This window comes from Nipponia nippon, unplaced genomic scaffold, assembly GCF_047370975.1.
Source record: "Nipponia nippon isolate SJK-2023a ecotype South Korea unplaced genomic scaffold, ASM4737097v1 scaffold_35, whole genome shotgun sequence".
Lineage (NCBI taxonomy): Eukaryota > Metazoa > Chordata > Aves > Pelecaniformes > Threskiornithidae > Nipponia > Nipponia nippon.
In genome coordinates this window covers 4,009,448-4,031,312 of record NW_028262353.1, presented here as the reverse complement: position 1 = coordinate 4,031,312, position 21,865 = coordinate 4,009,448, and the positions used below count along the sequence as shown (strand labels likewise).

The 21,865-nt window shown below is 63.2% G+C and overlaps 2 protein-coding genes across 16 annotated transcripts; both read right to left on the bottom strand.

Moving 5' to 3' along the window:
- Window positions 1–300: 300 nt before the first annotated feature.
- On the bottom strand, window positions 301–18,525 carry CDK16 (cyclin dependent kinase 16). Of its 15 annotated transcripts, none has more exons than XM_087771491.1 (17): window positions 18,336–18,525; window positions 17,357–17,474; window positions 15,863–15,987; window positions 15,116–15,272; window positions 13,832–13,888; window positions 13,264–13,378; window positions 12,773–12,867; window positions 12,065–12,127; window positions 10,602–10,725; window positions 8,543–8,663; window positions 8,051–8,148; window positions 5,577–5,637; window positions 4,958–5,000; window positions 4,672–4,762; window positions 4,403–4,480; window positions 3,854–3,901; window positions 301–3,728 (listed from the first exon to the last, which is right to left on the bottom strand). In XM_087771491.1, exons 2-17 carry the CDS (start codon window positions 17,463–17,465, stop codon window positions 3,281–3,283), a joined length of 1,833 nt encoding a protein of 610 aa, XP_087627617.1. In that variant the 5' UTR covers window positions 17,466–17,474; window positions 18,336–18,525; the 3' UTR covers window positions 301–3,280. The 15 variants fall into 15 exon arrangements, with proteins under 15 accessions (XP_087627617.1, XP_087627614.1, XP_087627616.1 ...); XM_087771488.1 differs by having other exon boundaries at window positions 5,532–5,637; window positions 10,602–10,710; window positions 18,336–18,524; XM_087771490.1 differs by having other exon boundaries at window positions 5,532–5,637; window positions 15,137–15,272; window positions 18,336–18,522.
- An 842-nt stretch (window positions 18,526–19,367) lies between these two features.
- Window positions 19,368–21,865, bottom strand: UXT (ubiquitously expressed prefoldin like chaperone). Its single transcript, XM_087771873.1, has 6 exons — window positions 21,681–21,865; window positions 21,077–21,173; window positions 20,542–20,606; window positions 20,363–20,470; window positions 19,713–19,776; window positions 19,368–19,605 (listed from the first exon to the last, which is right to left on the bottom strand). The coding sequence occupies exons 1-6, from the start codon at window positions 21,863–21,865 to the stop codon at window positions 19,558–19,560; spliced, it is 567 nt and encodes a 188-aa protein (XP_087627999.1). The 3' UTR covers window positions 19,368–19,557.

Genomic DNA, 21,865 nt, shown 5'->3' with positions numbered 1-21,865 from the left:
AAGCGCCCCTCCCCCCCCCTCCCCGCGGTGTGCGCACGCGCCCCCGCCCCACCCCCCCCCGCGCGGGAGAAACCGGGGGGGGGGGGAGAGGGGGGAGCCTTTAATGGTCCGTCCCGTACAGCCGCAACGCCCCGCCCCCGCCCCGCCCCCATGACGTCACCCCCGGGGGGGGGGAGGAGAGAACCTACAGGGGCTCCCGTCCACCGTCTCCTCACCCCTCCCCCCCCCCCGTAGCACCTATAGGCCCCCCCCGAGCCCCTATAGGGCCCCTCCCCCCCCCATAGGGGCCCCCTATAGGGCTCCGCCCCTCCCCCCAGGCACTAAAGAGGCTCCGCCCCCCCCCCCACGCGCCATAGGGGCCGGAGGGGGCGGGGCCGAGCCGCGCCCTATATAAAAAGCCCCGCCCCCCCCTTATATACATATGTACATGCACGGGACGTATGGGGGCGGCGGGGGCCAATCCTGAGCGGTGCCGGGCGCGGGGGGGGGCGGGGCAGAGCGAGGGGCGAGTAACCGCGGTGTAAAGGGGGAGTAGAGGCGGCAAGCGGCCCCGGGGGAAGGGCAGCCTCGGTGTAAAGGGGGTGTAACCCCGAAGTAGTGCAGGGCTCAGGGCAGAGGACGAGTAACCACGGTGTAAAGGGGGAGTAAACCCAGAGTAGCCCATGAGTGACCCCAGAGTAAAATGTGACCTTGCTGTAAAGTGGGTGTAACCCTGAAGTAGTATGGGACTCAGAGCAGGGGGCGAGTAACCGTGGAGTAAAGTAGGAGTAAACTCAGAGTAGTGAATGACCCCAGAGTGAAGTGGGAGTAAACCCAGAGTAGCCCACTGGTGACCCCGGAGTGTGACCTCAGTGTAAAGTGGGTGTAACCCCAAAGTAGTGCAGGGCTCAGGGCGGGGGGTGAGTAACCATGGAGTAAAGTGGGAGGAAACCCGGAAGAGTGGGTGACCCCGGAGTAAAGTGTGACCTTGGTGTAAAGTGGCTTGGTGTAAAGTGGGTATAACCCCGAAGTGGTGCGGGGACCGGGGGGGGGGGGGGGGCGAGTAACCGTGGTGTAAAGGGGGAGTAAGCCTGGAGTAGCCTGTGAGTGACCCCAGAGTAAAGCATGACCTCGGTGTAAAGTGGGTGTAACCCCGAAGTCGTGCGGAGCCCCAGGGCGAAGGGTCAGTAACCCCGGAGTAAAGTGGGAGTAAACCCGGAGGAAGGAGTGACCCCAGAGTAAAGGGGGAGTAAATCTGGAGTAGCCCGTAAGTGACCCCAGAGTAAAGTGTGATCTCAGTGTAAAGTGGGTGTAGCCCCGAAGTGGTGCGGGGCTCAGGGCAGAGGGCGAGTAACCGTGGAGTAAAGGGGGAGTAAACCTGGAGTAGCCCGCAGGTGACCCCGGAATGAAGTGTGATCTCAGTGTAAAGTGGGTGTAACTGTGAAGTAGTGTGGGGCTCAGGGCAGGGGGCAAGTAACCGTGGAGTAAAGGGGGAGTAAACCCAGAGGAGTGAGTGACCCCAGCATAAAGGGGGAGTAAACCCAGAGTAGCCTGTGAGTGACCCCGGAGTAAAGTGTAACCTTGGTGTAAAGTGTGCATAACCCCGAAGTAGTGCAGAGCCCCAGGGCGAAGGGTCAGTAACCCCAGAGTAAAGTGGGAGTAACCCTAGAGTAAAGTGTGAGTAGCCCGGGGGGGGGGGGGCTGGGTAACCCTGGAGTCAGAAGTAGTGGCGGGGTGGGCTTGGAGTAAGGGGCGAGTAACTCCGGAGCAAGGGCTGGCCTCAGAGTAACGACTGTGTAGCCGTGGGATACATAGTAACCCTGGAGTAAAGGCTGAGCAACTCTGGAGTAAGGAGGACCCCACCCCCAGCATACTGGATAACTTTTGCAACCTCAGTATAAGTTGCAACCTGTAGTAGCGGCTGAGTAACTTCAACTTAACAACCCTCAAGTAAGATGCCGGACTATAGCAAAGGCTGAGTAACCTCGGAGTAACAGCTGCGAACCCCAGAAGATGGGCTGAGCACGCCTGGGAGGTGGAGTAACCTCAGAGTAAAGGGTGAGTACCGCCAGGGCAAGCAGCCTCGGGGGGGGGGGGGGGTAGCTGTTGAGTATCCTCGGAGGAAGGGCTTGGAGAGCAGGAAACAGCGGAGCTGAGGCTGAGTAACCTCCGAGTAAAGACATGGCACGGAGTAACCTCGGAGTAACCTCTGAGTAAGCGTTACGGAAGGCCTAAGTCCCTTCGGAGTCGCCACAGGCACCCAGTTGCGAGTGCGGAGCAAATCGGCGTTAAGAGGCGAGTAACCTGTTAGTAAGGGCTGAGCAGCCTCTGAGTAAGGGGGGAGCAGCCCGGGCTGTGTGTAACGCTGGAGTAGGGCTCCGCGGAAGAGAGGACCTGGGATTAAAGCAATAACTAGCGAGTAGCAAAAGGCAGCAGGGGCTGAGTAGCCTCTGAGTAAGGGCCGAGTAGCCTCTGAGTAAGGGTCGAGTAGCTGCGCCGAGGAGCTGGGCAGCGCCGGAGGAGCAAGCACATAACCTCTGAGGAAGGGTGGAGGAGGAGCTGCGCAGAGTAACCCCGGAGTAAAGGGTGAGTAGCAGTCAAGTACCAACCAACCCCCCCGTAAGAGCTGAGTCAGCCCAGAGTAAGGGCCCCTATGAGTAACCCTGGAGTAGGTTCCGACTAGGAGCAGAGTACCGAGTAACCTCTGAGTAAGAGCTGGGTAAACTCAGAGGAAGGAGCCCCATGAGTAACCCTGGAGTAAGTTCTGCCTGGGAGTAAAGGACCGAATAACCTCAACGTAAGGGCTGAGTAAACTTAAGAGTAAGGACCCCCACGAGCAACCCAGGATGGGGGGGGGGGGGGAGTGCAGCCCCCAGCTGAGCAGTGGCTGAGTAACCAAGGAGTAAGAGCTGAGTAGCGCTGGAGTAGCGAGCGAGGAGGGGCTGAGTAGCTGTGAAGTAAGGCTGGAGTAGGGCAGAAGCGGCAGCAGGGCTGGGCCTGAGCTGCCTTGGAGTAAAGGGGGAGTAGGGCCTGAGTAACCCAGGAGTAACCCTGGCGTAAAGTGGGAGTAACCTCGGAGTAAGCTCCCCATACCCCGGGACTCCCCCAACCCCCCGAGGTGAAGAAACCCCAGAGTAACCCCAGAGTAAAGTGGGTTTAACCTCGGAGTAACGCCAGAGTAACCTCAGAGTAAGCTCTCCCTGCCCCGGGGACGCCTCCACAGCCCTGCTACCTCCCCCCCAGGAGGTGAGGATACCCCGGAGTAACCCCGGAGTAACATGGGAGTAACCTCGGAGGAAGCTCAGGAGGGTGCGGCCCCGCCCCCCCGGGGAGCCCCGCCCCCAAGCCCCGCCCCCTGCGGGGGGAGGGGCCAATAGAGACTCTTATTTATAATATTGCCTTGAAAAAATAAAAACTCGAAGGAAATCGGGGGAGGGGGGACCCCAAAATCGAGGGAACCCCCCCGAAAAAATGGGGGGGCACCCCAAAATGGCGGGGGGGTCACGTGACCGCCCCGCCCCCAATCCCGCGGCGGCTCTTCAGGGGAGGGGCCGTGGTACCAGTTCGAAGGGGGAGGGGAGGCGTCGTTTTGGGGGGGCCCCCTCCAGTTTGGGGCCCCCCCTCCCAGTTTGGGCCCCTTCCCCCCAGTTTGGAGGTGCCCCTCCCCCATTTTGGGGCCCCCCTCTCCCCCATTTTGCGGGGGGGGGAGGGGCGCAGCAGCAATCCGGGGGCTGTGGGGAGAGGAAAGGCTGAAGGGGAGGCGGGTCCCCCAAAATGGCGGCCCCCCCAAAATGGCGGCCATGTTGGGGGGGTGTGTCCCCCCCCAATTTGGGGGGGGCCCCTCGATTTGGGGGGGGGGGGGGAGGGGCTTTACCTGCCCGGCGTCAGAACTCGGTGTCGAGCACCCGAAAAGCGGAGGAACCTGGGGGGGGGGGAGGGGTGAGGGGGGGCCCCCAAAATGGCGGGGGGGGGTCCCAAGGGGTCCCCAAAGGTTGGGGGTGGGGGCTGGGTTTTGGGGGGTGGGATTTTGGGGGGTCCCCAAGATTTTGGGGAGAGGGGTCCCTGATTGGGGGGGTTGGGGGAGGGGGGATCCCCAAGATTGGGGGGAGGGATCCCAGATTTGGGGGGGGGAGGAGCAGATCCCTAAGATTTTGGGGGGGTGGTGGAAGGGGGGGAGGGGCAGATCCAAAAGATTTAGGGGGAGGGGTCCCCGATTTGGGGGGGTGGGGGCATAGGGAAGGGGGGATCCCCAAGATCTGGGGGGTGGGGGCAGCGGGGGAGGGGGGTTCCCTGGATTTGGGGGGAGGGAGGGGCGGATCCCCAAGGTTTTGGGGGGTTCCCAGATTGGGGGGGAGGTGGGGTGGGGGAGGGGGGTCCCGGATTTGGGGGGGGTGGGGGGGCGGGGGGAGGGGCGGGTGCTGACCGGGGTGGGGGAGGGGCCCCGCCCGCAGCCCCGGCTCCTGCTGCAGCTGGATCTCCTTCAGCGCAAAGATGGAGGTGGCTGCGGGGGGCAGGGCTTGACGTCACGGGGGGCGTGCCCGCGAAGCCCCGCCCCCCACGAAGCCACGCCCGCCCTCTCCCCCCCTTAACCCCTGCTTTCCCACCCCGCCCCCCATTGGGTGCCCCACCCCGCGCCCCCTCCCCCCAAGCCCCGCCCCCAAGCCCCGCCCCCCGGCAGCCCCGCGCACTCACTGTCGGGCAGGGTGGCGACGCGGGGCCCCAGGCAGGCGAAGAAGGGGTGGAACATGGCCTCCGCCGCCGGCAGCCGCCGCCGCCCCTCGAACTGCCCCGCCCCCCGTCAGGACACGCCCACAGCGGGGGGGAGGGGCGGGGAGGGGGGCCACGCCCCTGCCCCACCCCCCACCCCCGGTGGGGGGAGGGGCTTTTGGGGGCGTGGCCTTGGTAGGCCCCGCCCATGTGGAGGGGCAATGGGGTGGGGTGGGGGGAGGGGCCCGCCGCCGGCCCCGCCCCTCCTCACCTGCAGCAGCCGCCCCAGCAGGTCGGCGCCATCCGCGTCCAGCCTGGGGGGGGGAGGGGCATCAGCACCCCCCGCTATGGGGCGGGGACCCCCCGCTATGGGGCAGGGACACCCCGCTATAGGGCGGAGACCCCCCTATGGGGCAGGGAACCCCACTATGGGGCAGGGAGCCCCCTATGGGGCAGACGCCCCACTGCTATAGGCCAGGAACCTCTCCCTATGAGGCAGGGACCCCCTATGGGGCACGGACCTCCCCTATGGGGCAGAACCCCCCCCACTATGGGGCAGGGACTCCCTATGGGGCAGGGACACCCTATGGGGCAGAGACCCCCCCGCTATGAGGCAGGGACCCCCCCACTATGGGGCAGAGACACCCCCCCCCCATGGGTCAGGACCCCCCGCTATGGGGCAGAGACACCCCCCGCCATGGGTCAGGACCCCCCGCTATGGGGCAGGGACCCCCACTATGGGGCAGAGACCCCGCCATGGGTCAGGAACACCCCGCTATGGATCAGGACCCCCCCCTGGGTCAGGACCCCCCGCTATGGGGCAGCCCCCCCTCCGTGGGGCAGACCGTGGGGCGTGGTGCAGCAGCCCCTCGGGGGGGTAGGGCGGGTACTTGTGGGCCCGGAACTCGGCGTTGGCCCCGATCCCCGGCCACGTCTCCTCCGTCGGCGTCCCTGCGGGGCGGGGCCGTGCCAAATCCCCCAAATTCCCCCAAATTCCCCAAATTTGCCCAAAAACCTCAAATTCCCATCAAATTTGCCCAAATTCCCCTCAAATTTACCCAAAATCCCCTCAAATTTGCCCAAAATCCCCCCCAATTTGCCAAAAACCCCCAAATTCCCATCAAATTTGCCCAAATTCCCCTCAAATTTTCCCAAATTCCCCCAAATTTGCCCCCAAACCCCCCAAATTTGCCCCAAACCCTTTAATTTACCCCAAATTCCCTGGATTTTCCACCAAATATCCCCCCAAACCCCCCAAATTTGCCCAAAATCCTCAGAATTTCCCCAAAACCCAAATCCCCCTCAAATTTGCCCCAAATCCCCCAAATTTGCCCCAAATCCTTTAATTTACCCCACATTCTCTGGAATTTCCCCCTAATTTACTCCCCCAAACCCCCCAAATTGCCCAAACCCCCTGAATTTCCCCCAAATTCCCTCCAAATTTGCCCCAAAAGCCCAAATTCCCCTCAAATTTGCCCAAAATCCCCCAAACTTGCCCAAAAAACCCAAATTCCCATCAAATTTACCCAAATTCCCCCAAATTTGCCCAAAATCCCCCAAATTTGCACCAAAACTCCAAATTCCCATCAAATTTGCCCAAATTCCCATCAAATTTGCCCAAAATCCCCCCAAATTTTCCCAAAACCCCCAAATTCCCATCAAATTTGCCCAAAATCCCCCCAAATTTTCCCAAAACCCCCCAAATTCCCACCAAATTTGCCCAAATTCCCATCAAATTTGCCCCACATCCCCCAAATTTGCAAAAAAAAAACCAAATTCCCATCAAATTTGCCCAAATGCCCCAAAATTTGCCCCAAATCCCCCCAATTTGCCCCAAAACTCCAAATTCCCATCAAATTTGCCCAAATTCCCCCAAATTTGACCCAAATCCCCCCAAATTTTCCCCAAAACCCAAAATATCCATCAAATTTGCCCAAATTCCCCTCAAATTTCCCCTAATTCCCCCGAATTTGCCCCCAAATCCCCCCAAATTTGCCCCAAACCCTTTAATTTACCCCAAATTCCCTGGATTTTCCACCAAATTTTCCCCCAACCCCCCAAATTTGCCCCAAATCCTCAGAATTTCCTCAAAACCCAAATTCCCCTCACATTTGCCCCAAATACCCCAAATTTGCCTAAAATCCTCTGAATTCCCCCAACCTCTCAAATTCCCCCCAAATTTGCCCTAAAACCCAGCAATTCCCCCCAAATTTGCCAAAAAATCCCTCAAATTTGCCCAAAACACCTTAGTTTACCCCAAATTCCCTGGAATTTCCCCCAAATTTCCCCTCAACCCCCCAAATTTGTCCAAACCCCCCGAATTTCCCCCAAATCCCTTAAATTTTCCCCAAACCCTTTTAGTTACGCAAAATGTGCCAGAATTTTCCCCAAATTCCTCCAAATCTGTCCAAATTCACCCCAAAACCCTAAATTTCCCCCCAACTCCCCAAATTCCCCCCAAATCCCCCCAAATTCCTCCCCAACCCACCAAATCCCCCGAATTCCCCCAAATTCACCCCAAAACCCCAAATTCACCCCAAAATTCGCCCCAAAACCCCAAATTTCCCCCAAAAAAACCCAAATTCCCCCCAAACTTGCCCCAAAACCCCAAATTTCCCTCAAATCCCCCTGAATTCCCAAACCCCCCAAATTCCCCACAAATTTGCCCCAAATTTCCCCCACATTCCCCCCAAATTCCCCCAAAACCCCCTGAATTCCCCCCAACCCCCCCAAATTCTCCCCAAATTCCCCCAACTTTCCCCCAAACCCCCCAAGTTTCCCCAAAATTTGCCTCAAACCCCCAAATTCCCCCATATTTCCCCCAAATTCTCCCTGAATCCCCCATATTCCCCTAAATTCCCCCCAAACCCCCAATTTCCCCCAAATTCTCCCCAAATTCCCCCAAACCCCCAAATTCCCCCCAAATTTCCCCCAAACCTCTCGAATTTCCCTCAAACCTCCAAATTCTCCCCAAATTTCTCCAAAATCTGCCAAAATTTCCCCCAAATTTGCCCCCAATTCCCCTCAAATCCCCCTGAATTCCCCCAAACCCCCCAAATTCCCCCCAAATCCCCCGAAAACCCCAAATTTCTCCCAGATTCCCCCAAACCCCCTGAATTCCCCCAAGCCCCCCAAATTCTTCCCAAATCCCCCTGAATTCTCCCAACCCCCAAATTCCCTCCAAATTTCCCCAGAATTCGTCCCAAAACCCCAAATTCCCCCAAAACCTCCTGAATTCCCCCCAAATTTCCCCCCAAATTGCCTGAAATTTCCCCCAAACCCCCCAAATTTCCCCCAAATTTCCCCCAAATTCCCCCCAAACCTCCCAAATCCCCCCCAACCCCCCCAAATTCCCCCCCCTTACCCAGCAGCCGGAAGATGAAGTGAAGCTGCTCCTCCACAGTGGAGCCGGGGAAGAGCGGTCGCCCCGTCACCATCTCCGAGAAGATGCAGCCCACGCCCCTGTGGCGCCCGGGGCCAGGGTTCCTCGTGCGAAGCCCCCCTCCTCGTGCGAGGACCCCTCCCCATCCCAAAACCCTCCCCCTCCCCCATCCCAGACCCCCAGCCCCATCCCAACCCCCCCCAACCCTCGTGCGGAGCCCCCAACCCTCATGCGAAGCCCCCCTCCTCATGTGAGGACCCCTCCCCATCCCCCAAACCCCCCTCTCCCCCCATCCCAACCCCCCAACCCTCGTGCAAGCCCTCAGCCCTCGTCCGAAGGCTCCCCTCCTCGTGCGAGGACCCCTCCCCATCCCAAACCCCTCCCCCTCCCCCCATCCCAGACCCCCAGCCCCATCCCAACCCCCCCAACCCTCGTGCGAAGCCCCCGTCGTGCGAGGCCCCCCCGTGCGCTCACCACATGTCGATCTGGGTGGAATACTCGGTGGAGCCCAGTAAGATGTCGGGGGGCCGGTACCAGAGCGTCACCACCTCGTTGGAGTAGGTCTTGGTGGGGATGGATTTGGCCCTGGCCAGGCCTGGGATTGGGGGGGAAAGGGGGTGGAACTGGGGACACTGGGGGGGATTTGGGGTGCTGGGGGGGGGGGAATTGGGGTCCTGGGGGGTAATGGGGGGAACTGGGGGGAATGGGGAGAACTGGGGGAGAACTGGGGGAGAACTGGGGGGAATTGGGGTCCGGGGGGAAATGGGGGGAACTGGGGGGAATGGGAGGAACTGGGGAGGAAATGGGGTCCCTGGGGGGAATTGGGGTCCTGGGGGGAACTGGGGGGCATTGGGGTCCTTGGGGGGAATGGGGGGAACTGGGGGAATGGGGGGAACTGGGGACACTGGGAGGGGGTTGGAGTGCTGGGGGGGGGGGTGGGGTCCTGGGGGGTAATGGGGGGAACTGGGGGGAATGGGGAGAACTGGGGGAGAACTGGGGGAGAACTGGGGAGAATTGGGGTCCTTGGGGGGAATGGGGGGAACTGGGGGGAACTGGGGACACTGGGAGGGGGTTGGAGTGCTGGGGGGGGGAATTGGGGTCCCTGGGGGGGCAATGGGGGGAACTGGGGGGAACTGGGGACACTGGTGGGATTTGGGGTGCTGGGAGGGGGAATTGGGGTCCTTGGGGGGATAATGGGGGGAACTGGGGGGGGAATTGGGGTCCTTGGGGGGTAATGGGGGGAACTGGGGAGAATTGGGGTCCTGAAGGGGGGAGATGGGGGGAATTGGGGTCCTGGGGGGAATGGGGGGAACTGGGGGGAACTGGGGGTGGAACTGCAGGGAACTGGGGACACTGGAGGGGGATTTGGGGTGCTGGGGGGCAATTGGGGTCCCTGGGGGGGCAATGGGGGGAATTGGGGTCCTTGGGGGGAACTGGAGGGAATTGGGGTCCTTGGGGGGCAATGGAGGAAACTGGGGGAAATGAGGGGAACTGGGGGGGGAAATGGGGTCCCTGGGGGGAATTAGGGTCCTGGGGGCGGGATGTGGGGGGAATTGGGGTCCTGGGGAGGCAATGGGGGGAACTGGGGGGAACTGGGGTCTCGGGGGGTCCTTGGGGGGTCCCGGAGGCTTGGGGGGCTTGGGGGGCATAGCGGACATTTGGGGGTCCCAGGGGGATTTAGGGATTTGGGGGATTTTGGGGGTCCCAGATTTGGGGGAGTTTGGGGGGTCCCAGGCTGGATTTTTGGGGTGCCAGGGTGGGTTTGGGGTTTTTGGGCTTTCCCAGGATGGGTTTTGGGGGTCCCAAGGTGGCTTTTGGGGTTTTTTTGGGGTCCCAGGGTGGATTTCAGGGGTCCCGACAGTGATTTTGGGGGTCCCAGGGTGAATTTTGGGGGTCCCAAGGTGGCTTTTGGGTGTTTTTTGGGGTCCCGGGGTGGCTTTTGGGGGTCCCAGGGTGGATTTAGGGGGTCCCGGGGTGGATTTGGGGGTTTTGGGGGGATCCTAAGGTGGATTTTGGGGGTCCCAAGGTCAGTTTTGGGGGTTTTTGGGGGTCTGAGGATGGGTTTAGGGGATCCCAGGGCAGATTTGGGGGTTTTTGGGGCGCCTCAAGGTGGATTTTGGGGGTCCCAGGGGGGTTGGGGGGGTCACAGGGTGGGTTTTGAGGGTCCCAAGGCAGATTTGGGGGGGTTTTGGGGGGTCCCAGGGTGGATTTAGGGGGTCCCAGGGCAGATTTGGGGTTTTTGGGGCCCCTCAAGGTGGATTTTGGGGGTCCCAAGATGGATTTGGGGATTTTGGGGGGTCCCGGGGTGGATTTAGGGGGTCCCAGGGCAGATTTGGGGGTTTTGGGGACCCCTCAAGGTGGATTTTGGGGGTCCCAGTGTGGTTTTGGGGGTCCCAGGGTAGATTTTGGGGGGTCCCAGGGTGGATTTGGGGTTTTTTTGCGGTCCCGGGGTGGGTTTTGGGGGTCCCAGGGTGGTTTTGGGGGGTCCCAGAGTGGATTTTGGGGTCCCAGGGGTTTTGGGGTCCCCCCGTACCGAAGTCGGCCAGCTTGAGCTCGCCGCGGCGGCTGAGCAGGAGGTTCTGGGGCTTGAGGTCGCGGTGCAACACCTTGTGGCGGTGGCAGAAGGCCAGGCCCCGCAGCAGCTGGAACAGGAACAGCTGCCCCGCCCAACATGGCCGCTCGCCCCGCCCACACCCCGCCCAACGCCCCACCCCCAACGCCCCGCCCCCAAAGGAGCCGACCCCCCCCGCCCCTGGCATGCCCCGAACAATTTACATGGCCCTTACACCCCCCCCAACACAGCCCTTACATGCTGCTTACATGGGCCTTACATGGTCCTTACACACTGCTTACACAGCTCTTACGCACCCCTTACACAGCCCTTACACGCCCCTTACACAGCCCTTAGACACCCCTTATACGCTGCTTACACGGCCCTAACACAGCCCTTACACGCCCCTTATACCCCCCAGACCCCCCCTACACGCCCTTTTCGTGCCCCAGACCCCCCTACACACCCCTTACACACCCCAGACCCCCTGCACGCCCCCTACACGCCCCCTACACGCCCCTTACACGCCCCAGAGCCCCCTACATGCCCCTTACACACCCCAGCGCCCCTTACACACCCCCTACACACCCCAGAGCCCCTACATGCCCCCTACACACCCCTTACACGCCCCAGACCCCCTACACGCCCTTTTCACGCCCCTTACACACCCCAGAGCCCCTACACACACCTTACACACCCCTTACACACCCCAGAGCCCCTACACACACCTTACACACACCTTACACACCCCCTACACACCCAAGAGCCCCTTACGCACCCTTTACACACCCACTACACACCCCAGAGCCCCTTACACACCCCTCACAAACCCCCTACACACCCCAGAGCCCCCTACACACCCCTTACACACTCCCTACATGCCCCTTACACACCCCAGAGCACCTTACACACACCTTACACACCCCCTACACACCCAAGAGCCCCTTACACACCCTTTACACACCCCCTACACACCCCAGAGCCCCTTACACACCCCTCACACACCCCCTACACACCCCAGAGCCCCCTACACACCCCTTACACACTCCCTACATGCCCCTTACACACCCCAGAGCACCTTACACACCCCTTACACACCCCCTACATGCCCCTTACACACCCCAGAGCACCTTACACACATCTTACACACCCCTTACACACCCCAGACCCCCTACACGCCCCTTACACACCCCAGAGCTCCCTACACACCCCTTACACGCCCCAGACCCCCTACACGCCCTTTTCACGCCCCTTACACACCCCAGAGCCCCTTATACACCCTTTGCATACCCCCTACACACCCCAGAGCCCCCTACACCTCCCGTACACCCCCCTTACACACCCCAGCACCCCCCCAGGCCCGCTTGCCCCTCTCCCGCGGGTTCCACTCAGGTTACACACAGGTTACACGTGGGTTACACGCGGGTTACACCCGGTCCCCGCACCTTGACGTTGTGCATGCTGATGACGCTGCCACAGTCGTCCAGGTACTGCTTCAGGTCGCGGTCCTGCAGCGGGGGGGGGGACCCCCGAAAGCGGGCGGTTGGGGGGGGCTGGGGTGGGGGGGGTGGGGCCCCCGGGGGCGGGGTTGGGGGAGTCCTAGGGGGATTTGGGGGAGTCCTGAGGGGGGTTGGGGGGATTTGGGGGGAGTTGGGGGCCCTGGGGGGTGAGGGGTCCCAGGGGGGCCTAGGAGGAGATTTGGGGGAGAGGGGGCAGGGTTTGGGGCAGGGGGCGGGGTTTGGGGTGGGGTTTGGGGTCAGGAGGAGGAGTTTGGGGTAGGGTTTGGAGTCAGGAGGAGGGGTTTGGGGGCAGGGTTTGGGGGCAGGGGGTGGGGTTTGGGGAGGGCTTTGGGGCACAGGGGTGGGGCTTGGGGTAGTGGGTGGAGTTTGGGGCAGGGGCGGGGTTTGGGGCAGAGGGGGTGGGGTTTGTAGGCGGGGCGGTGTTTGGAGCAGTGGGCGGGGTTGGGGGCATGGTGCAGAACATGGGGCGGGGGTTGGGGCAGTGGGCGGGGCTTGGGGGCAGGTTTTGGGGTCCAGTGGGCGGGGCTTGGGGCAGGGGCTGCGGTTTCAGGGCAGTGGGCGGGGTTTGTGGGCAGCAGGCGGGGTTGGGGCAGGGGGCGGGGCTTGGGGCGGGGGGCGGGGCCGGGTGCCCACCAGGTACTCGAAGACGAGGGTGAGGCAGTGGGGGGTGTGGACGATGTCGTGCAGCGTCACCACGTTGGCGTGCTTCAGGTCGCGCAGCAGGGACACTGCGGGGGGCGGGGCTCGGGCTGGCCACGCCCCCCAGTGCCCCCCCCAGTGCCACCACCCCCCTTCCCAGCGCCCCCAGTGCCCCCATCTCCCCCCCAGTGCCCCCAGTGCCCCCAATTCCCCTCCCAGTGCCCCCAGTGACCCCCCAGTGCCCCCATCTCCCCCCAGTGCCCCCCTCTCCCCCCCAGTGCCCCTCCCAGTGCCCCCAGTGCCCCCCAGTGCCCCCATCTCCCCCCAGTGCCCCTCCCAGTGCCCCCAGTGCCCCCCAGTGCCCCCATCTCCCCCCCAGTGCCCCCCTCTCCCCCCCAGTGCCCCTCCCAGTGCCCCCATCTCCCCTCCCAGTGCCCCCAGCGCCCCCCCCAGTGCCCCCGTGCCCCCCGTGCCCCCGCGCCCACCCTCGCGGATGGCGGTGCAGGGCGCCCCCTCCTCCTGCTCCAGGCGGATCTCCTTCAGCGCCACCAGGTTCTCCGTCAGCTTGCTGCGCCCCTTGTACACCGTGGCGTAGGTGCCCTGGGGACAGGGGACACGGGGACAGCAGTGGGGACACGGGGACAGTGGGGGACAGTGGGGACAGCGGGGGACAGCGGGGACATTGCCTTGTACACCGTGGCGTAGGTGCCCTGGGGACAGGGGACACGGGGACAGCAGTGGGGACACGGGGACAGCGGGGGACAGTGGGAGCACTGGGGACATGGGGACAGTGGGGGCACTGGGAGCACTGGGGACACTAGGAGCACTGGGAGCACAGGGACACTGGGGACACTGGGGACAGTGGGAGCACTGGGGACATGGGGACAGTGGGGGCACTGGGAGCACTGGGGGGCACTCGGGACATGGGGACACTGGGGGCACTGGGGACATGGGGACAGTGGGGACATGGGGACACTGGGGGCACTGGGGACACTGAGGATATGGGGACACTGGGGACCCGGGGACACTGGGAGCACCGGGCCAGCCCCTCACCTCTCCCAGTTTGTCCAGTTTGACGTAGGTCTCCAGCTTCCCAAAGCCGATCTCTGACTGGGAAGGGGTGGGACACACGGTTACTGGGAGAACTGGGAGGCACTGGGGCAGGTGGCACCGGGCCCTCCCACCCCATACTGGTCCATACTGGGACACATTGAGGCTCAGGGGACTGGGAGCAACTGGGAGGAACTGGGAGGCGCTACAGGGGGTGGCACTGGTTCCTCCCACCCCATCCTGATTCATACTGGTTTATACTGGTCCATACGCATTTACACTGGTTTTTGCTAGTTTATACTGGTTCATACTGGTTTATTCTGGTTCATAGGAGTTTATAGCGGTTCATACTAGTTCACATGCATTTATACTGCTTCTTGGCAGTTTATACTGGTTCATACTGGTTTATTATAGTTCACATGCATTCATACTGCTTCTTGTTAGTTTATACTGGTTCATACTGGTTCATACGCATTTATACTGCTTCATACTGGTTCATAGTGCTTAATACTGGTTTATACTAGTATATATATGTTTACAGTGCTTCTTACTAATTCATAGCGGTTCATACTGGTTTATTCTGGTTTACATGCATTTATACTGCTTCTTGTTAGTTTATACTGGTTCATACTGGTTTATATGCATTTACACTGCTTCTTGCTAATTTATACTGGTTCGTGCTGGCTCATACAGGTTTATGCTGGTTTATACTGGTTTATAGGGGTTTATACTGGTTCATACAGGTTTATACTGGTTCATATGGCTTTATACTGCTTCTTGCTAGTTTACACTGGCTCATACTGGTTCATATGCATTTACACTAGTTGCTATATATATATATATGTATACACTGGTGCGTACGGGTTTATACTGGTTCATACGGGTTTATACTGGTTCATGCAGGTTTATACTGGTTCATGCAGGTTTATACTGGGTCATACGGGTTTATATTGGGTCATATGGGTTTATACTGCTTCTTGCTAGTTTATACTGGTTCATACTGGTTCATATCCATTTACAGTGCATGCTAGTTTATACTGGCTCATACTGGGTTATACTGGCTCATACTGGGACAGATGGAGCTCAGGGGGAGGGGACCGGAGCAACTCGGAAGCACTGGGAGGCCCCTGGGGGTGATACTGGGGCTCTACTGGTCCATACTGGTTTCTACCGCTCCATACTAGTTTCTACTGGTCCGAACTGGGGGCACACCATGGCGAGGTGGCGGCTGAGGGGCCGCCCCCAGGGGGGATTGGGGGCACTGGGAGGGGGGAGGGTTGCTCCTACCGCCTCCGGGTGAGCCCGTACTGGTTTGTACTGGTTTGGACTGGCGGGGAGCGGGACGCACCAGGGAGACGCGGCGCAGGCGGCGGCTGAGGGGCGCGGGGGGGCCGCCCGCGGGCAGGCGGGGGTCGGCCGGCAGCGACAGGCGCTTGGGGGCGTCCTGGGGGGGCGTCAGGGGGGGCAGGGACCCCCAAACCCCCCAGCCCCCCAGGACCCCCCAACCCCCTTTAAGCCCCCCAAGACCCCCTTAAAGCCCCTCAAGCCCCCCCAGACCCCCCCAAAGCCCCCTGCAGCCCCCCAAACCCCCCAAACAACCCCAAGATCCCCCCAACCCCCCAGGACCCCCCCATCCCCCCCAAGACCCCCTTAAAGCCCCCCAAGCCCCCTTTAAGCCCCCCAAACCCCCCAGCCCCCCAAAGCCCCTGAAAGCCCTCCCAAATCCCCCCAAGCCCCCCAGGATCCCCCCAACCCCCCCTGCAGGCCCCCCAAACCCACTTTAAGCCCCCCAACCCCCTTTAAGCCCCCCAGACCCCCCCAGGACCCCCAAAACCCCCTTTAAGCCCCCCCAAACCCCCCCCAGAACCCCCAAATCCCTCCCCAACCCCTCCAAGACCCCCTTAAAGCCCTCCAAGACCCCCCAATCCCCCTTTAAGCCCCCCAAACCCTCCTGCAGCCCCCCAAGCCCCCCTTAAAGCCCTCCAGGACCCCCCCAAAGCCCCCCAAAGCCCCTTTAAGCCCCCCAGCCCCCACCTCTCCGGAGCCGGGGCGCTGGCGCTGGCGCAGGCGCACGGGGGACCCCACCCCCTCCGAGGAGGCCGCCGAGGGGGGGTCGCTCTCCCCGTCTGAGCCCATCCGCCCCTCCTCCACCCCCGCCTCTGCAGGGGGCGCGGGGGGGTCAGGGCACCCCAACCGCCCCGCCCCCCCAACGCGGGGGGCACCCCAAAAGGCCGGGACCCCCCCCAAATCCCCCCAGGACCCCCCAAAACCCCCGGGACCCCCCAATCCCCCCCAGGGTCCCCATGCCCCCCCCAGGGCCCCCAAACCCCCTGAGACCCCCCAATCCCCTCCCAGACCCCCAAATCCCCCTGGAACCCCCCAAAACCCCTTGGGAACCCCCAAATCCCCCCGGGTCCCCATGCCCCCCCAGGGCCCCCGAAATCCCCTTGGGACCCCCCGCAATCCCCCCAGGGCCCCCCAAAACCCTTGGGACCCCCTAAACCCTCCAAGGGCCCCCCTGCCCCCCTCAGGGCCCCCAAATCCCCTTGGGACCCCCCAAATCCCCCCAGGGCCCCCCTGCCCCCCCCAGGACGAGGGGGAGGGGTCACGGGGCGGGAGGGGCACAGGGACATTTAGGGACACGGGGGGGGGGGGGGGGGGGGGACGACACACAGGTGGTGGCACAGGGGGGGACGGGAGGGGGAGGGGCAGGGACAGATGGACAGACGGGGGGGGGGCTGGGGACAGATGGGGACACGGGGGGGGGGCTCTTAAAGGGTCCGCGCCCCCCCAAAAAGGGTCTTAAAGGGCCAGGCACGCCCTCCAGCCCCACTGTCTTAAAGGGCCAGGCACCTCTCCGGGCTCTTAAAGGGCCAGGCAGCCTCTTAAAGGGCCAGGCACACCCTCTGCTCAACACCCCCCCAGCCTCTTAAAAGGCCAGGCCCATTTCTGAGACTTTTAAAGGGCCAGGCACCTCTTCAATCCCCAGTTTCTTAAAGAGACAGGCACCCCCCACCTCTTAAAGGGCCAGGCACAACCCAGCCCCTATCCTAGCTGTCTTAAAGGGGCAGGCACCCCCTTTAGAGGCACAGGGCTCCCCTTAAAGGGGCAGGCACACCCTTTAGAGGGGTGAGGTGGCTCTTAAAGGGGCAGACACCCTCTTTAGAAGGGTGTGGATCCCCTTAAAGGGGCAGGCACCCTCTTTAGAGGGGTGGGGTGGCCCTTAAAGGGGCAGGCACCCCCTTTAGTGGGGCAAGGCTCCCCTTAAAGAGGCAGGCACCCCCTTTAGAGGAGCAGGGATCCCCTTAAAAGGGCAGACACCCCCTTTAGAGGAGTGAGGTAGCTCTTAAAGGGGCAGGCACCCCCTTTAGCGGGGCAAGGTTCCCCTTAAAGAGGCAGGCACCCCCTTTAGTGGGGCAAGGTTCCATTTAAAGGGGCAGGCACCCCCTTCAGAGTGGTGGAGTGGCCCTTAAAGGGGCAGGCACACCCTGCAAGGGGCAGGCACACCCTTAAAGGGCTGGTGCTCACCGCTGTCGCTGCCGTGGCCGTCGCGGGGCTCCCCCAGGCTCTTCTCGGGGGCGCGGCCCCCCCGCAGCGTCATCGACAGCTGCCGCTTGATCTTCTTCATCCGGTCCATGGCGGAGCCCTGGGGGGGGGGCACCGAGAGCTGGGGGGCTCCCCAAAAACTCCTGGGTCCCCCCCAAACCCCTGGATCCCCCAAAACCCCTGGGTCCCCCCCAAACCCCTGCCCCCCAAAAAAACCCTGAATCCCCCCAAAATCCTGGGGCCCCCCCAAACCCCTGGATCCCCCCCAAAATCCTGCCCCTCCCCCAAATCTCCTGCTCCCCCCAAAACCCATGGACCCCCCCAAAACCCCTGGGTCCCCCCAAAATCCTGGGGTCCCCGCCCAAATTCCTGGGTCCCCTCAAACCCCTGCCCCCCAAACCCCTGCCCCCCCAAAACCCCAGGTCCCCCAAAAACCCTGAATCCCCCCAAATTCCTGGGACCCCCCAAAATCTTGGGTCCCCCCCAAACCTCTGCCCCCCTAAAACCCCTGAATCCCCCCAAACCCCTGCCCCCCCCAAATTCCTGGGTCCCCCCAAAATCCTGGTGTCCCCCCCAAAACCCTGGGTCCCCCTAAAACTCCTAGGTCCCCCCCAAAACCCTGAATCCCCCCAAACCTCTGCCCCCCCAAACCCCTGCCCCCCCAAACTCCTGGGTCCCCCCAAAATCCTGGTGTCCCCCCCAAAACCCTGAATCCCCCCAAACCTCTGCCCCCCCCAAACCCCTGCCCCCCCCAAACTCCTGGGTCCCCCCCAAACCCCTGGGTCCACCCCCAAAACCCCCTAAACCCCTGCCCCCCCAAACCCCTGGGTCCCCCCCAAAACCCTGAATCCCCCCAAACTCCTGCCCCCCCCCAATCCCCCCCCCTCCGGTCTCCCCCGCCCCGGGCCGCTTCCCCAGAGCCGGGAGGTCCCTGGGGGGGGCGGGGGGGTCCCCCCGTTACCGGCTCAGCGGCGCGGGGCCTCCCAAAAATCCTCGGCCATGGCGGGGCCGGGCCCGACCCCGCGGGGGCTGCGGGGGGGCCGGGCCCGAGCGGCGGCGGCGGCGGCGGCGGCGGCAGCGGCGGGAAAGGCGGCGGCGCAAAATGGCGGCGGGTGACGTCACCCGCGGCAGCCAATGGGGGAGGAGGGGGCAAGGGAGAGTGGCGGGAGGACCCGCCCCCTTCTCCCCTCCCCGGCCCGGGCAGGCCGGGGGGCGGGGGGGGGGGGGGCGGAGCGGGGTTACGGCGGGGTTACACCGGGGTTACTCACGGGATACTGTGGGGGTAGGGGGGGTTACTGTCGGGATGGGGGAGTTACTATCGGGATACTATGGGGGTAGGGTGGGGTTACTCACGGGATACTGTGGGGGTAGGGTGGGGTTGCTATGGGGATAGGGTGGGGTTACTATCGGGATACTATGGGGATAGGGTGGGGTTACTATCGGGATGGGGGGGTACTATCAGGATACTATGGGGTTAGGGTGGGGTTACTATCGGGATACTATGGGGTTGCTATGGGGTTACTATGGGGATAGGGTGGGGTTACTATCGGGATACTATGGGGGTAGGGTGGGGTTACTATCGGGATACTATGGAGATAGGGTGGGGTTACTATCAGGATACTATGGGGGTAGGGTGGGGTTGCTATGGGGATACTATGGGGGTAGGGTGGGGTTGCTATCGGGATGGGGGGGTTACTATCGGGATACTATGGGGGTAGGGTGGGGTTACTATCAGGATACTCTGGGGATAGAGGAGGGTTACTAAAGGGATACTCCAAGGGTAGCGTGGGGTTACTAATAGGGTACTACAGGTATAGAGTGCAGTTACTAATAGGATACTATGGGGACAGAGTAGAGTTACTAATGGGATACTACGGGGTTGTGATGAGGCTACTAATAGGATACTCTGGGGATAGAGGCAACCCTTTACTCCAGGTTTAAACACCCTGCGGGTCGACGCTGGCTTTGCCCCGAGTTTACAAACACTTTACTCTGGGTTTACACACACTTTACTCTGTGTTTACACATACTTTACTCCGGGTTTACACACACTTTACTCCAGGTGTACACACGCTTTGCTCCAGGTGTACACACACTTTACTCCAGGTTTACACAGACTTTACTCAGGGGTTACACAGGCTTTACTCCGGGTTTACTTGCCCCTCGCTGTGGGGGCAGGGCCGTCAGGGGTCGGGGGCGGGGTCCTGGAGCCCCTGCAGCTCCCGCAGGCCCTGGGGGGGGGAGGGGCAGGGGGTTGGGATGGGGGAGGGGGAGGCGACCCCTCCCCCACCCCCCGGGGGCCCCTCCCCCTCTGCGTGAGGGGGCAGGGCCTCGTTACCTCCAGCACCAGCCGGATGTGCGCCCGGATCTTGGCCCCATCCCGTGTCAGGGATTGGCTGAGCCTGCGAGGAAGGGGCGGGGCCTCAGGTGGGGCGGGGCCGCTGCCCACTGAGGCCCTGCCAGGTGGGCGTGGCCACCCAAAGGGGGTGTGGCCAGCCTTATTTGGACATGGGGAAGGGATGATGTCGGGGGGGGTGGCCTGGCCTAGGTGGGCGTGGCTTAACCCGGGGGCGTGGTCTTCCAAGGGGCGGGGCTTGTTATGCCCATAGAAAGTCATGGGGCGTGGCTTAGGCCAAAGGGGTGGGGCTTGGCCCTGGGGGTGTGGTCGATATCGGGGGCATGGCCTGCGATAGGGGCGGGCCAATCGACCCAGTGCTTCACTACTGGGGGGGGGGCTCTGTCCCAGGGGGTGGGGCCTTTTGAGGGGGCGTGGTCAAGATGGAGGGGCGTGGTCAGGGATGGGGGTGTGGCCGGCCCAAGGGGGCGTGTCCAGGGAGGGGGGCCATGGCTTATCAACCCAGTGCTTCACTATTTGGGGGGGGGGGCTCTGTCCCAGGGGGTGTGGCCTTTTGGAGGGGGTGTGGCCTGGCCGGGGGTGTGTGGCCTGTCCCGGGGGGCGTGGCCAGGCCGGGGGTGGGCGTGGCTTACCGGTCGAGGAGGCGGCTGCGGCGGTCGAGGTGGCGCAAGGCCTCGGCCAGCGTCAGCTCGGCGAAGAAGCCATAGCCCAGGGCCACGAAGACGCGCTGGGGGGAGGGGCTGGGGGGGAGGGGAGGGGTCACGGGGGGTGGGGGAGGGGTGCCCCCCCACCCCCCCCCTCCCCCACTCACACTTCGGCGGTGACGAAGAAGTTGCAGCCGAGATCGACCTGGGTGCGCAGGGGGGCGGCCGCCTCCTGGGGGGGCCCTCAGCACCCCCACACCCCTCCCCACACCCCCCCGCACCCCCAACCCCCCTGCACCCCCTAATCCCCCCAATCCCCCTTATTCCCCCTAATCCCCCCAAATTCCCCCTAATCTCCTCTTAATCCCCCCAGCACCCCCAAATCCCCCTAATCCCCCACAGGGACCCCAACTCCCCCTCAAATCCCCCCTTATTTCCCCCAATCCCCCCCAATCCCCCCTTAATCCCCCTAATCCCCCCAAATCCCCCCAAACCCCCCTGCACCCCCAAATCCCCCCAATCCCCCCTAATCCCCCCAGGGACCCCTAATCCCCCCTAATCCCCCCTTAATCCCCCTAATCCCACCTCCTAATCCCCCACAAATCCCCCTTATTTCCCCTACCCCCCTCCAAACCCCCCCCAATTCCCCCCGGACCCCCCCAGGCCCCGCCCCCTCAGGCCCCGCCCCAAGGCCCCGCCCACCTGGAGGCGGGTCAGGGCGGAGCGCAGCTGCAGCACCTGGGCCTGCTGCTCGAAGACGCCGTCCCGCTGCTCCTGCACCCGCCTGCAGGGGGTGCTGCTGCGGTGGGCGGGGCCGGGGGCGTGTCGAGGGGCGGGGCCAAGGGGGCGGGGCCTGGGGGTGTGGCCTTGGGGTGGGGGTCCGGGGGGCGGGGGGCGGGGAGGCTTGGTTAGGGTGTGGGACGTGGTTATCGGGTGGGGGCGTGGTCAGGCTTTGGGGCGGGTCAGGGTGGGGTGTGGGGGCGTGGTCAGGGTGTGGGCGTCATTGTGCCTTGGGGGCATGGTCATGGCATGGGGCAGTGTGGGGCATAGTCAGTGGGGCGTGGTCATCGGGGGCGTGGTCATAGCAGGGGCGTGGTCATTATGCATGGGTGTGGTCACGGTGGAGGCGTGGTCTGTCTTTTGGGGGCGTGGTCAGGGTGCGAGGCGTGGTCGGGGCGTGGCCACGGCGTGGGGGCGGGGTCAGCGCGGAGGCGCGTGGGGGGGTGTGGCCAAAAGGCGGGCGCGCGGCCCCGGGGGGGGGGGGAGGGGGGGCGGGGGCGTGGCGCGGCGCGCTGACGTCACGTACCGGAGGTCGCGGCGCAGGACGTCGCTGACGAAGGCCTCGTAGCGCTGCGCCTTCCCCGCCGCCGCCGCCATCGCCGCCCTGACGTCACCGCGGCGCGACGCGGCGCGGGGGGCGGGGCCGGGGCCGGGGCCGCGGGGGGGGTTGATCGCGTCATCGCTGCGACACTGCCCGGCGCGTTGCGTCAT

Bases quoted from the DNA above. Each gene is read 5' to 3' on its own strand.
- CDK16 (XM_087771487.1), bottom strand. From the start codon at position 17,465: ATGGACCGGATGAAGAAGATCAAGCGGCAGCTGTCGATGACGCTGCGG. The intron at 8,149-8,542 runs GTGAGCGCACGG...CGGGCGCCACAG, and splicing joins TCCACCCAGATCGACATGTG to GGGCGTGGGCTGCATCTTCT. The intron at 5,638-8,050 runs GTAAGGGGGGGG...CCCGCCCCGCAG, and splicing joins CTTCATCTTCCGGCTGCTGG to GGACGCCGACGGAGGAGACG.
- UXT (XM_087771873.1), bottom strand. From the start codon at position 21,865: ATGACGCAACGCGCCGGGCAGTGTCGCAGCGATGACGCGATCAACCCC. The intron at 19,777-20,362 runs GTAAGCCACGCC...CCTTCCTCGCAG, and splicing joins CGCAGCCGCCTCCTCGACCG to GCTCAGCCAATCCCTGACAC. The intron at 19,606-19,712 runs GTAACGAGGCCC...TCCCCCCCCCAG, and splicing joins ACATCCGGCTGGTGCTGGAG to GGCCTGCGGGAGCTGCAGGG.